This window comes from Athene noctua, chromosome 2, assembly GCF_965140245.1.
Source record: "Athene noctua chromosome 2, bAthNoc1.hap1.1, whole genome shotgun sequence".
In the NCBI taxonomy this organism is placed as follows: domain Eukaryota; kingdom Metazoa; phylum Chordata; class Aves; order Strigiformes; family Strigidae; genus Athene; species Athene noctua.
Window position 1 is genome coordinate 10,605,279 of NC_134038.1, and position 15,712 is coordinate 10,620,990.

The 15,712-nt window shown below is 36.9% G+C and overlaps 1 protein-coding gene across 2 annotated transcripts in view; it reads left to right on the forward strand.

The window, feature by feature from the left end:
- Positions 1 to 15,712, forward strand: part of ADCY8 (adenylate cyclase 8) — a 134,292-nt gene that overhangs the window by 103,410 nt on the left and 15,170 nt on the right. For both annotated transcript variants that reach the window (XM_074898423.1, XM_074898425.1), the window contains 4 exons: positions 2,099 to 2,300; positions 5,613 to 5,702; positions 7,083 to 7,255; positions 10,059 to 10,140. In XM_074898423.1, coding sequence (XP_074754524.1) covers positions 2,099 to 2,300; positions 5,613 to 5,702; positions 7,083 to 7,255; positions 10,059 to 10,140 — 547 coding nt within the window. The remainder of the gene's footprint in view (positions 1 to 2,098; positions 2,301 to 5,612; positions 5,703 to 7,082; positions 7,256 to 10,058; positions 10,141 to 15,712) is intronic.

Below are 15,712 nucleotides of genomic sequence, written 5' to 3' on the forward strand. Positions count from 1 at the left end.
AACATCAAATTTAAGGTTTATGAATCTCTATCATCATCACAGCTGAACGAGGACACTAAAAATCAGAACATTGTTGTAAAAGATAATATTTAAAATTAAGTAGTCTAAAGCATACAGGAGTACAGTTCTGCACTTAAATCTCTTTCAGACTAAAAGACAACTTTATCTCATACATAATTTCTGGATTTTCCCTCAACACGACCAACATTTCCCTGCATATACTCTGATTTATGCCTACTTTTTTCAAAAAATAATTTCCTTTTGAACATAAACATTTTCATTTCTCTTGTTTTCTCAAGGTATTTTCTATAAACATCAGTACTGTGAGGAAGATGTACTCACAGTTTTCACATAAACTAGCCAGTGCATCTTTGGTGTCTCCTTGGGACAAATATTTTGGACTCTATCCATCAGCTGCAGATATGGCCAGAGCTAAGAAATGCAGGTTCCCACCCAAACTGATTCGCAAGCATTTTCTTCTATGTCCATGTATATCCACTCATACTATTCAGTGTCGTTTCCCCTTCCCATTACTTACATACCTATTAACTTATGTTGAAATTTTTTAGAGTGAAAGTTTTAGTTAATAAGCTCAAACCACAGATTTGAATTCAGATCTGTGTGAGTTTAGAATTTGCTTTTCTAAAGCCAAATTTAAATAGCCTGAAATTGAGGGGAATGTGAGGTAGGTTGAAATACAGTCCATTTAGACTCAGGGAGTAGATAATGGCTGATCTCCTGAAAAAAAATGAGGAAATAAAAGATATCTTAATATTTTCACTTCTGTTTCCACCTTGCACCCTTAAATTTGTCTTGCCAAGAAGTGTAGGTGATGTGTAGCAAAACCTGAAACGTCATGCTTTTTTTCTGTGAGACATTATGATTAAATCACTGAAGTATACTGGCACATATACAACTATGTTACTGGAAATTTTAATCACTTAATTCAAACCTCCAGTTTAAACACTCTCCTTATAGCAAAAAGGCAAAGGAAAACAGAGTGAAGAGGAGAGATGTTTGCAGGAGCAGTGGGGTTACTTTTAATTTGCATGGGTTTGAACTTTGGGAAAAGAGACACAGAAGGACAATGACTGGCAGAAATCGTGACAAAAAAATCTTGACATGAATTGTTGAGTGCTTTCCTCTCAGCGAAGTAAAATGATTTACTGTTTTTTCCAACCATGTCAGTTACTTGATTGACTTCAGGTCCCAGATTTAAGCAAGAAAAGGAATAAAAATAGAAAAATATAATGGAAGTTGAACCAGGAGATATTATGGGGTTTAATGGTCTATTCAAAAGATTTGAACTGTCTATTCTGTGTACACACTTAACAATACTTGATTAAGGATCACATTTGCAAGGACAATGTTTACAGGGTATGCCAAAGAACATGTTTTCTTTAAATATGTTTGAATCATATAAAATTTTTTCATATGCTCTGTATTTTAAAGGACTTCCATGAAAACAGAAGATCAATCCTTTTGCATTTTTAGAAACCAGTGAGATTCTTAGCTGAAGTTGTCCCACTAATAATTAGGAGGGGAATCTTGCATTTCTATAATTATTGTATCCTGGTTTATATCCAGAAAACAGACTGCACTACTGAATTCACTTTAGAGTCTATGACTCTCCGTATAGCATGAGTTTAAGACAACTGTGTTGTGCTGCATACAAAATAACATTACTAAACTGCCCCCAAACTGGTGTACAAGAGTGGGAATCAGCTCATATATAAGTGGCATCAGGATCCTACAGGTTGACTATATTTGCTCTGAAAGAAACTTAAGGGACAACTGAGACCCCAAAGAAAGGATATTCCTGCCACTAAGACTCTGTATAGACAGAGAGAGGCAGTGGCAATTATTTCCCTGGCTTGTTTCTTCAACAGAATTTTCTCAGCAAGAAACTGTGTGAAGTAATGGCAGACCTACAGAACATGAGCAAATCTTTGCTTTCTCTGGGTTTTTTCCTAGACTAATTGTCTCAGATTTATGACAACTTATTTTTCCTAGTCTTAACTGTTTACATATTTATTTTTATTAGCAGTGGTATTGTGTTGAGGTTTAATGATAGGTTCTCTTTTCTTTTTCTTCCCAGGGTGATACCAATGGTCATTCAGTTTTCTATTCTGATTATGCTGCACTCCGCTCTTGTGCTAATCACTACAGCAGAAGATTACAAATGTTTACCCTTAATGCTGCGGAAAACTTGCTGCTGGATTAATGAGACCTACTTGGCCAGGAATGTCATTATATTTGCATCCATTCTGATTAACTTTCTTGGAGCCATCATCAATATTGTAAGCTTATAGGGAACTAGGGAATATTATACAGGAAAAGATGATTTATGAATTATTAAGCTTGCTACAGGACTTGCTAACTAATGTGTTTATAAGCCAGCTATAATTTAAACATAAAAGGGAAAGTACCACAGCTTCAGGAAATTCAATCTGTTGCTTAAGCTATGTATTTCTGAAATATCTAATTATTTCTCCCTTATGAGTATCATCTATTTTTAAAACCCTTTGCTACTCTCTGTTCAATTTATCTATACTTTGAGGACCATTTGTAATTTTCTGACATGCTGATATACTTTTTTAAAGAATGTCAGTGCAAGTAATGCTTATAGATATTAAATTCCTCATCTCACAGTTCTCCCCTTAATTAGATTACTAAAAAAATGAGAAGTGTAAATGAACACAGAAAATACCTTTAAAGAAAGGATGGAGCAGGTCAAGCTGAGACAGTAACCACAGCATGGAAGAAGTTAAAACTGTAAATTCTACACATACCTTGCCTTACGCATTTAGTGCTTTGACAAAACCGCTTTGGTCCAGATTCACCTTAGCTGAAGTACCAAACCATGGGCATAGTCACTCTCAGCTTTCTTTATAGTCAGTGCAGACCAACAGGCATCCACGAGGGTTTCTCTTGATCATACTGGTCCCAATAAAGAGATTTTTCTCTCTCCACTATCCCCATAAGGAGTTTAGTTTGATTTGACTCCTAATTTACACACCTCCACTAAGACTCTAAGGTGTGACAGATCTAGAGCAATGTTTATCACTATATCTGTGAGGAAAGGCATGTACCAAGCTTCGCTTAGCAGCTGTAGTTAGATAAAAATATTGGTAATTGAATTTTGTGGGACTGGCTCTATACAGTGTCACAGGGTAAGAGAGTGGGGTCTTATATGCAAATAAATTAGAGCTCTGATTATCCTGATGTCTTCAGAAATATGAGACAGCTTTGCATGAATTAGGCAGATTATCACGTCAGACAACCTGGTAGGTGTTGAAGCCTGAGCCAAGAAGGTGGTAAATATCTGACCAGTAGATTAAAAGTAATATTTTCATCATTCTTTCCTCTTGTAAGGTACCTTTTGGCTATGGAGGTAGAAGTGCTTTTTCATCTGAACTTTATTCTTTCTAAATATTTATTTCCTTCTAGATGAGACCAGGAAAGCATTTAGTGGCAGTAATAACAATAGCAACTATAACAACATAACAGTAATCATAATTATCCTGCAATAATAACAATTATGATTATATCATTAGAGTAAGTATGCTGAAGTCTGATACTTCAAGGATTTGCCTCATCTTCTGCTAACAGATATGAGATTTTATTACGTTCTATTGCTGTCATCCTTCCATGACAGAATTCTGGTTGGCAATGTGCAAGGACTCAGCATATGTCTGGGTTTTTTAGTGATACTAAACTGATAAGACAGTTAGTTGGAGAAACAAGAATGTAGCTATTGATTACTATCCTTACAAAGAAAATAGAAATATGGCAAATGACAGGAAGTTCAATAAGCCTGAAAACATCCTGAATATAAGTACAGTGGTACGTTATATTATAGATCACTAAGGAGTGCTGTAAAATTTAGTGTTTTAAATCATGTTTCAGAATATCTGTCAGGAAAGATTTTGGTAGAATTAATCTTGTTCTTGAAACGAGATGATCTCTAATGGGCTATCACTACGTAATTTGTTATGGATATGATAATAACAGGATTTTCCCCTGACTTGTTGTGGATTATTTTTTAAAATTGTGTCCACTGCAATCTCGTGGGATGGCTAATCCAAAAACAGTTAAAAGAAATATAATTCTTTTTACTGCCATACCAATGGGTTTCTATAAAGTAATAAACAGTTATTTTTATTACCATATATGTAGAATGTCAATGGCTTGAGTCACCTTGTCCTGACCTCTACAGGAAATAGCAACATTCATATAGCCTCATTATTTCATATGTCAAAATTCCGCCATAATAGTAGTTTGCTCAGGAGGGACCTGCATGCATTTATGAACAGGTAATGCATCTCAGCCTTGCAGATATATGTGTCCACCGAGTTCAAATGCACCCAGCTGGAGGAAACTAATACTCGGATGCTTTCTAACAAGAGCTGTAAGTCTCTGGTTTCACCAGGGTGGCAAATGTGTCTTGTGGTTCTTTGCATCAAGTGCATTTTTACTGTTATAAAATTAGAAAAAATTTTCTGATCCTGAAGGTCTTTTTAAAAGACACCCAGAGTGGTTCTCACGGCACTGTGCCCTGCAGACAGGTACTGTACACCTCATAAACTTTCAGAAGGTACCAATAACTATCTGTTGTCACGGAGGACTGCGCAGATAACCCAGATAATGTTGCTGCATTGCAGAGATGACTGAATTGCTGAAAGAACAAACAAGAGAGTTTCAAGTTCAAAATTCATTAGAATTTAATTATAAGAAATCAGGCCTCATTAAACAAACTCTCTAACTCTGCTGGAAAGAAAGACAGGGGAACTAGCTTGTACATACCAGGTTGATGAAATGACCTAGTATAAACATCCAGATTGGATTAATATATGTAACATGAGACTCCATCTGCTTTAACGTCAAAACATGAAACCATTAATGATTTTTTTTTTTTTCTGTGTTGTAAGGCCATGAGGTATTGCAACTCCACACTGCTATTTTGTTTGTATTTAATACACTTGTTTTGAAGTACTATTAAAATGAATGCAGGTCATAATAGCAAAAGGCCATGTTATATTCTCCAAACCATTATATTGTAAATGATTTTTTATTCCCTTCCATTCTAGGCATCACAGTTGCAGTTCTGGGACCACATTTGTTTTGTCACAAGCCAATTCTGCATGATGCCGTGGGATTTTGTCCCACATTTAGAAGGATAACACTGTCCATAGCAACATACAGCAATAAAACCTGCTTGCAAACAAGTGCACATATGCAATCTAATTTTATGGTCCCAGTTTAATAATTTTCTCTATAGTTTATAGCAAAATGTAAACATTTTGAGACAGTAATTCTTAAAAGTCCAACATCAGTCCCTTGAAACTCCCAGAGAAGCTCATCTTTCCCCTTTAGCAACAAGAGGAAGGCTACTCAGATGCTGAACATCTGTAGCATGAATAGCTCCCCCCTTTCCATTTCATCTTCACAGTATGTCTTCCTACAGTCTATTTAGTCCTTAGTGCCAGTTAGGGAGCTGGCGTGGAGAGCAGCAGGTCAACCAGTTCTAACCCTGAACCCAGCTACTCACCACACAAGCACTTAGTCACTAGTGTACAATATAGCCCTCATTTTGTTTTCTTTCTTCACAGCTATGGTGTGATTTTGACAAACCAGTAACCCTGAAGAACCAGACGTTCAATTCATCTGCATCTTTTACAGACATCTGTTCCTATCCTGAGGTATTTCTGAGGGTACTTTTGCATCTGAGGCATGGATTTACAAAGGTTACATGGCAACCACTACCTGGAATCAGTGACCTGTGTACTGGTGGTGGAGTCAGGTGCCTCAACAACACTGTGAAGCCGAACCTTTGCATATATCCATATGCTGATAGAAAAAGCAGAGGCGGGTTACAGAAGATATTAGTCTTATGGTCTAATGAGGCATTACAACCAAGTTTCAGCCTCTGAACTTCATACAGAACCTTTGTGCTGGAAATACATCTAGCAGTGATTCAGTAACCTAGTGCAATAAAACACACCATTTCATTCATATGAAGCTAATGGAGACTAATACTTCTTACATAGGAAAACCATCAGTCATTTTACTCTAGTTATTTTAAATTTGCTTTTGAAACAACAAAAAAAAAATCCTCCCTCTGATGAGGATCAGGCAAAAAAATCAATGGGTTGGTCATGTGTAGGTAAAACAAGTATGTTGCCTAGAAATTCATATGGCAGTGTCATGATACTGCCAGCAGCATGCTGCAAATTGCAAGGAAGAATTTTCTACAGAGGAGCTGTACTAAAGAAAAACTGTACTCAGAAGAATGAAGGCTATCTCTCCTAAAACTGTATGATAGGAGTTAATTTAAACTACATCTGGACTGTGGGTGTTGATGTTGCTATTTTAAATCTGAACAGCTCATGGCCATGATTGTCTCTTTATATCCAGTATCAGCTGCACGGGTTGCCTTTGACAGATGACTAATCATTGAGAAAAATGAGACCACAAAGAGATTAGAAAATGAGATGTGAATGAAACTTCCAGGCATCACATTTTAAGAGAGTAATGTAACTAATCTAGCCCTGCAATATTAAAAATCATTCTTTTTTACAAATATATTAAAAAACACACAAACCTGTGGCTTTATCCTCTCTTCAATTAGTGTCAGAAAAGGATTAAAGCAGGAATATGGTTCTCTCATCTTGATTAATGTGGGTCTTGTGGAAAGTCAGAATCCAAAGGAAGATAAATAATTTTCTCTAATGAAAAGTTGACTTTTCATTAGCAAATGACTACATGCAGCATCTGTCCCTTTTCTCTTTTAACTATACAGGATGCCCTTTCCTTTCTAATACAATGAAAATTCTATAAAGGCACAGAGGAAGATTTCTACTAACATGGAGGTTCCATGCAAAATAGAGAATTTGTAATTTCCCATCCTATTCTAGCAAACCCCTTACTTTCAAAGTGTCCTGCACCCTGAGAAGACTGAGCACTGAAATCCAGAGCAATTTTTTTTATACTTCTGATCACTTGATCATTTATGTACATATTTATAGAGTTAATATGTGGTCACTGATCACCAAAAGTAACCAGTGCTGTTTTCTATTCAGTATTTTGTCTTCACTGGTGTGCTGGCAATGGTGACTTGTGCAGTCTTTCTTCGTCTCAACTCTGTCCTGAAGCTGGCAGTACTTCTCATCATGATTGCGATCTATTCTCTTCTGACTGAGACCATTTATGCTTCCCTTTTTCTGCAATATGACAACTTTAACCACAATGGAGAGTAAGTGTTCACAGTCCCCTTTAGGAACTGCTTTTTAATAAGTTAATGGGTCAAGTCTTGCCAGAGTTTGCATATATTGTATAGCACTATAGTTAAGTAAGGAGTGATGGTTGCAAGAGACAATTTCTAATCCAGAAAGATTTATACTGTGATTCTTTCTCAAGCTTTTTTATTAAAATGATCATTTTATGAGGACATTTAAATACTGAGCAGGGTTTGTCTTGTATGTCTCCCATAGTCTATCCATGTTGCTAAAAATATGTATTACAGTGCATATAGATTGGTTGCTTCTATTATTGAAAACTGTAGAGATACTGATTGAAACTCTTCTCAGTTTAAGAAAACAGGAGTGAACAGTTGCTGTGAAAGATATACAGAATGCAGGGATGACTGAGTTTTGTAGGAGTGCATTTGAAGGATAGACCTCTCCTTCAAGGCTTCCTTCCCAGCAAGAGGAGTTGACAAGGAGGCAGAAGAGCCACAGTACTTTGCAGTCAGAGATGAACTAAGCATTGCAATAACTGAATTTTGAACAGCAGTGATTTAGCTCATTCAGAAAAACACTTCTTCAGTCTTTGCTACTTGACCGATGTAGTATTACAGATGGCTGTTCTTGTGAGTGAGTGCCAGATGAAGATCCTCAGAATGACAGAAAAGGATGGATTTTCAGTACAAGTAGTTCTCACAACAGCCACACCTTTACACATAGTAAGACTCTGCATCTTTCCTTGCTAGCTTCCCATGGTAGCAAGGTACTAAAGATTTGGTATGCAATTCCTTTTCTTAATGCTAGTTATTCTCCTAAAATAACTAATGACATGACAGGTAACATATTTACAGCAGACCCCATTAAACATGGCAAATGGCAGTAAGCAATATTTTGGCTAAGCGTCTAGAAGTAGAGATCATGATCATTGTGTTTAATTTTTGTCCCTAATCAAGCATCACAAAGAAAGATTCACTCTTGTGTGAAAATCTTAGAGAATTCAGAGTAGTTTCTATTCCCTGTGTCAATGAAACTCTCTAGTGATTTTTATCACAGAAGAGTAAGAAAAAGTCAGGAATATTCTCTAGAGTAGCCCGCAGTCCAGGACATAGGGAACTCAGCTGAGATGCTCCACTCACAGGACAAGGATCTGAACTTCAGCTCTGACATTAGGGAGCATGAGGTTCAAGGCTGTGCGCCCAGAAATGTATCTGTTTTCTTAGCCATACCAATTAGTTGAATGAAAGATTTTGCGAGTCCCTACAAAACTCATCTAGCTCATATATTTGAGGCTATAGGTACATTGCCACAATATGCAATACCAGATGAATTCATAACTAAGACCTCTGAGGCTGTTGCCTTTAGCCAGTGTACAAGGAGTCCTTCTGTAATGAAATCTTTAGGAGGTTGTATTTCAGACAACTTCAAAATGGGAAACATTTGGATTCCAAAATATTTGCAGATGACAAAGATGTTTCCTGCCTGTCTTTGGCTCTATACTGATGACTCATTTCCTCACAGTAAATTCTTCATTAGGCCCACAAAGTCAGTTGAGTTAGGTCTCTCACAAGAAAGTTTCCTTTTATTTTATCCTCCATCAGGCTCTGCTCTTTTTCTCTCTAATTTCTCTGTTGTAATATCACAAAAATATCACATGATCTTTTTTTTTAAGATTACTACAGAAAATGGACTCAGGGTCTGGACTTTGCTTTATTCTTAGATCTCAAGGTAGACAGAGGAGTGTCCCAAAGTCTCTTCCAACTTCTGCTCCTTGTTTACTCCTTTAACTTTTTTCCACAACTTCAAGCTTTAAACACCTCTTAACCTCATCTTTCCTCATCTTTCCTCATCTCCCTTCAACAAAATAATTGCCAAGTATTCATATTTTATGCACCTCCAAATTTAGTTCTTTCTCCCTTTTGTTTTACTGTAAGATTGTCCCTACAAATTCCCTAACCTCTTCATTTATATATTTTCCCCTAGGAAACATGCCTTTTTTAAAAACCCTGATATTACAGAGATAGTCTCTCTTTTCATATAACTGTAATTTCTCCTCATATTTGAAATCCCCTTTCACAATTCTGGACCCCTTTCATCTGTGCTCCACACAAAGCATCTCAGCAATTTCATACAGCAGATTTCATACAGCCAGTACCTTCCTGGCTCATCTTTGCTTCCCTATTGTATGCAAATTTCCTTTACTTCCCCTGTCATTTCTTCTCTGCACTCCTCTTTGTAGCTCAGTAAAACCAGTCCTAATTACTGTTTGTCATTTGTCCCCTTTGATCCACACCTCCTTCCTTAACCCACTTGTCACCTTTTCCAGACCTTTCTCACAATACAGGGATGTTTAACTTTCAACACCTGCCTCGGGGTTCATCTTTTATCTCTAGGCCCATTCACCTTCACAATCTGGAAGTTTCCCTTTCCCAGCTCCAGCCTCAACCTTTCCCCATCCAGGTCCCACCTCCTGTACTCTGCCAGGGCTGTGGTGTTCATGGTTGTTTACTAAGCTCCCAGGAAAAGAGAGTGACTGACACACAACTTGCATATCAGATTTGGAAGAGAAAGATCATCATCTTCTGTGTAGCCACTGTAGGCTGCCATTTAGTTATTTAATACATTTGTCTCCAAACGGTGAGCAATGCAATTACACTCCTGTTCTCTTGAACTAACTATTGCTAAGTTAAATTTTCAAATGCAGGGGATTTTTCTAAACAACAAAAAGTACCAGGGTGCATTATAAAATGAAACTTCTGAACAATTGCAACACTGACAAATCAATAACTGTGTTTTACTTTGGATTTTTTTTTCCAGCACAGACTTCCTGGGTACAAAGGAGGCATCTTTACTACTGATGGCAATGTTCCTTTTAGCCGTGTTTTATCATGGTCAACAGGTAATGCAAACATTTGTTTTAACCATTCCCTATATCACTTGCAATTACAGGATGTGACAATAATTACTTTCAAAATACCAACTGCCTTTTTATCCACTTGAGCATATGACCTTTAACAATTTAATAAACCATATGCAGAATCTGATTAAAGAAAGCCCACATCTGACACTGCTTAGCATTCTTAAAGAACATGTGCAATATTTTATTCTGCAATACATAAGTTATATTGCATTGTCTAATAGAAATTAAAGGAACAAAAAGGACTTCATTTATCTTAGGTACATGTACAATTCCAGTGGCATCTGATCGCTTCAGTGCACTTGAGTAGGCATAAAACCAAATGAGGAAAGGGAATAACAAACAGTAAATAATAAAACTCACATGAAATGGCTTAGTAGGTTCATAGAGGAAAAACAACAGATTTGAGGAAATGAGGAAAATTTGCGGTTAAGCACCAACTTTAATTTCTTTGGGTCATGGACGACTTGCAAGAATTCTTTCACCTGGACTTAGCTCATAACCAGGGTTTAAGGGTCTCAGAGCTTTAGGATCGATCCCTTGAGAGGTAAGTGAGAAACTGGGTATTTCAGGACTCTATACACAGCGCACAGGGAAAGTATGACAATGAAGATTTAAAACAACAAATGCATTGAAGAAAAGGCACATCAAGCAGGGTGTTTTCTCCACAGCTTTTCTGGTTGTCAACCTCTAGGCTGCTGCATGTCAAACATTTTGACTTCAGGCAGTTTCTGCTGACATAAAGGCAAATGGGACCACTGCATTAAAAGAAGCAGCAACCACAATTGCCTTTAAACATTGTTCTGCATGTTCAACTTGCTTAAAGATTTTTCCCCTCAAGAGCACTAGATTCATTAATACCAGCATTTCTCAATCATCATAATTTGAGTGAGGCAATAAGAGAGGAACTTTGCTATGATTAATAATGCAGTATCATACACTGCATTACAATATTCAATACCTTTATAAGTTGTGCAAGTATCTACAGGCTCCATTCCTTCCACAGGAGAGCAAAAAGAAGGCAACACCTAAGCATTCTAGTAATTTTCTTCCTTCCTATCTTTCTGAGGAAATGAGGAATGAGTGAGTAGGAAAGCAGGGGATGAAACATGCATTGTACCCAGATTTAAGTATTGATGGGAAACAATGCACTTTAACATATCTTTAACAAGACATAAATCCCGTTTAGGAAAAATATGCAACAAACAAGAACTGAATTTCCCAAATTTGTGATAAGCCTTATAATATTTCCAATTATTTTTAACATAAGCAAAGATACAAATCTAAGGCTTGGGAATCATCTAATGGGAGAGTAAGTACTAAGAAAGAAAACACTAATGGAGTCTAGGTAGAGCAATTATGAGGCAGAATCCAGGCAATGCTCTTCAGGATCACAATTGTGAGTATAAATATCTGTCTTTTACAAAAGCTTGATCTGGGGTGTTTAAGAGTATTTTCCAGCTCAGAGGTCTGTTAGTACACCACAGTCTTTTTCCATCCTATTAATATTCCTGTTCCATAAAACAGGGATGCTGCACACAAACTACCCTTGGAAATTGTCCCTGAGACGTGTTATCTCCTGCATGTTCTCCCAAATTGTTCACAGGGCCACTCTGTCAATTTAACAATATCCAATGGCAGTACCCAAGAACATTTTCTTGTATTGTTTAATTTCCTTCAGCACAGATTAGCTTCTCACAAACTGCAAAAGTATTCTGAAGTAAAATAGCTTAAAACTGGCCTCATTCTAGGTGGATTTACAAAAAAAGATTACTTTTGTAGCATTAAATTTATGGGCATTTATTTCTGAACAACTAACTACTGTTCTCTATCCATTGTGATTTAAAGTTAATCCCCACTTTTGCACCCAAAATTTTAAGTTAAATTCAAGAAAAAGTTGTGTGAGACTGTCTAATTAGACTCAGAGCTTTCTTAAAATCTTAACTGCACTCAAGCCAATAAATCCTGAGGTGTCTTGTGCTAAACCTGTAATTAAAGGTTGTTGTGTTACTGTTACATGACATCAGGTTAAATATGCTAATTCCCTATTAGGAATTCAATTTCATCTAGAAGCACATCTTTTTAACATGAGTAATATATATTGTACAGCAGTGTTTCTTCAAATTAGACTTGAGAAAAAGCACACGACAGAAGTGTTGTGGACAATTCTGAGGTTAGACTTATTCTGTTGTAAAATGTGTTCATTTATGTTTTTAACGAGTAGAATATTTTGTATGAACATAAACTATCACTTAAAATCTTATCAAAATACAATACTATATGCAGTCTTCTTTATTAGAAATGCATTTCTAGTGAAAACACACAATATAAATAGCTTATTAACCCTGAGTGAAGCCTTCTGACATGGTTTTAAAAGGGAAGGTCTTAACAATTGCGAAGAGGGAATAAAACTACCTACAGCAGACTCAGTCCCTCCTCTCCCTCTACTCAATTAACCCTAAAAAGGCACCTTATAATAGGGAGGCCAAAATCCTCTCTGGTGTTCTTTAGACTGTAGATCTGAGTGTACACCTTGCCTACACCAGATCAGTGTTCTGGTGTAGGCAAGTGTTGACTGGCTGGTTTGCTTCTGTGCTTCTGGGGCTCTTTAGTACAAAGACTTGAACTTTGACAGTGCAGGCACAGACAGCTATGAACCTAGTAACCTCTGGATGTTAGGGCTGTGGCTTAGCTCTACAGAGCCTTGTGGGAAGGGAGGAGAGACTGACATCTCTACAGAGCAATTTATCTGCAAAAAACATGACCCGCTGAACCTTCTTCATGCTTGGGAAAAAGGGGAGGAATCAGGAGATGTGAGGAGGAGATTTTTCCAACTGAAAAAGAGAGGAAGAGACATACTTAATTCTGGTATTATGCTTCAGGTCTCTTCATTATCCTTCCTATATTCAGTTTTTAATGTGGCAAAGAAAGGATATTTGCTTGTTTTATCGGGAGTTAGGCTGTTTTCGGTGGTTGAAAGTGTCCCTTTGGGATGTAAATCTTCTTTTCTCATTCTCTAAGGAAGAACACACAGTACCACAAACACTGATCCTTACCTTGTGCTTTCCTTGTCTGTGACAGGTGTCCGCAGAGTGTTTGGGTTGTACAGCATTGATAAGACATAGGTAGTGTTAAACTTTTTGTGTAATACATCTTCCCTATTTTCTTCACCCACTGTTAGAATTAGAGACATCTCGCAGAGCTACATATCAGGGCAAGAAAACACGGACATTTCAAGATTTATGATGCAGACAGTCATTCTTATTGACACCACTGTGCCCAGGAACGTTTCATTACACAATCAAAAAATAAATCCAAAACTCAACCCTATAATTTTGTTAGTTTTAACAAATATCAAAACATAGGCAAGCATCTTCTTAAAAATTTCTATTTTCAGATCTCATATGTAGCACATCCTTTTATTTCTGAATTAACGGTGTCATCTTAGTTGTCCACTGATGATGCAAGAAAAATATTGCATGTTGCAATGTGATTATATATAACCAAAATTATGTTATCTAAAAACTAATGATTAGCTGCTGCTATTCTAAGCTAAGATTAAAGATGTGAAATTTTCCTGTACAGAAGAATAAAAGATCAACTGTGAAAAAGAGTACTACATGTTTTTGCAAAGCTCTCATTGAAGTAGCATTAAATATCTGAAGTATCAAAGAACTCATAATTCACCAGCAGCTCCTGCTCCAAGCCAATCTGCAAAATATCTTTAGAACTCCTTGCAAAATTATAGTCAGTGTTGCCTTCTCAGTCAGCTGGTAGGGATAAAAGTCAGTTATCATCTGGTATGGGCTCTCTCTTCTATCTCAAAAGGAAGGATGAAGGAAACTGAAAAAAAAAAGTTGGAAAAAAAAAAAAGATTTAAAAATACTTTTTCCTGACAGGTTGTTGTGGGGTTTTTGGGGGTTTTTTTTGTGCAGTTAATTTAGGGAATTAATAGTCACAAGATTGGAGATCAAAACATTAGAACTAGAAAAGAGATTAATTGCTTATAAAGGTAGCAATAGCATCCAGAGGGCAAGTAAATCACCGCTAAATTGCATACAAGCTTTGGAAGTTTATAGCAAGCCGGGGTCCCTTTTACTTTTAGGAAGGAAAGTTCTCTGGAGTACACTCAACCTATAAGTCCCCTTGCAAGGTGCTTTGCATTTTCTTCTGAACAGTTTGCCATTGGTCACTGCTGGTAATGAAAAATGTCAGCAAGATGAGTCACTAAACCATGCCTGAACCCCCTCATAGTCACTCCCACCCACTGCAGGCTTGCACTTTATTTCATCTTGGTATGTGAATTATATCCCAACCACTTCCTTAATCCCAACACCTTTTGGCAAACCATTTGATGTCTCTCCCAGTTGTAAAAGTCATCTATTTGCTGGTATAATAGGCTTCTCTGCTGAGTGTTTGATTATTATCTCTTGTTAAAGCATCTCAAGCCTCACAAATGTATTTTCTCTTCCAGTTTACAGCACACAGATATATTTCCATCATTTTCAATAAAGCTGTAGCTTAATAAATCATCCTTTGTGCAAGCTACAGTATCACCTGCCTTAAAATGTGCTTAAAACCTCCTTCAGTGTTATGCACCCAAAAGTTCTGGCAGTGTTGGTCCTGCCCATGTGCTGACACACATACACCTCTCAGGCAAGCAGCATGATGTTTCAACATGTTCCCTGCTTCAGCTAGCAGACAGTTGTCATTTATGTATGTAAGAATATGCATTTATATATATATATATATAAAAACATAATACATATATATATATACACACATATAAACTCTGCTGTGCAGGAAATTTCCTTTTGTTCTGTACACATACCTCACTGAAAACCATTTAAATTCAGTTTGTAGCTGAGGTGAGGGTATCAGGCACTGCCACCGTGCACATAGTAAATTCTGATTGCAGACTCTGGACCCATGATATATTAGGGACAGAGTATTTCATTGGTTATCAAATAGCATGTCTTTCACTATCTTTTAAAAGACTTAAACTGTAAATAAGTACATACCCCAACAGTAAAAATACCTCATTTTTGGTGCCACAGATTTGAAAGTCCTCTTTGGGAGTGTGTTGGGCTGTTATGTCTAGTTTTGCTGAAAGATGTTCATCCTTGAAAAGTAAACTACCTGTCTCTGCAAAGTGTTTAGAATGACCCTTGTGCTATTTTCTCATGAAAACCATTTCATTTGAAAACACATATGAAAAGGGGAACATAGTTATTTCATACCAATACCAATGCCTTCCAATACCTTAGCTTCTGTCTGACTCCATTATCTAATTAATAAAGAGTTGTTTAAAAGGAAAATAATTTTATGGCATTTTCTATCCATTGACCATAGCAGTAATATGACAAATATTATTTTGCTCAAGATTCCTCTGAGGCACTCACCACACACTAGGAAGAGAAATAATCTCCTTTTCTGGCAGTGAAATCAAATTCTTTCAGATTCTAAGATCTTCAGAAGTACTGATGGCAGTTACATGGCAGGAGCAGCCTGCCCGGATGACAATACAAATTCTACTCTTATCTTGTCAGGTTTT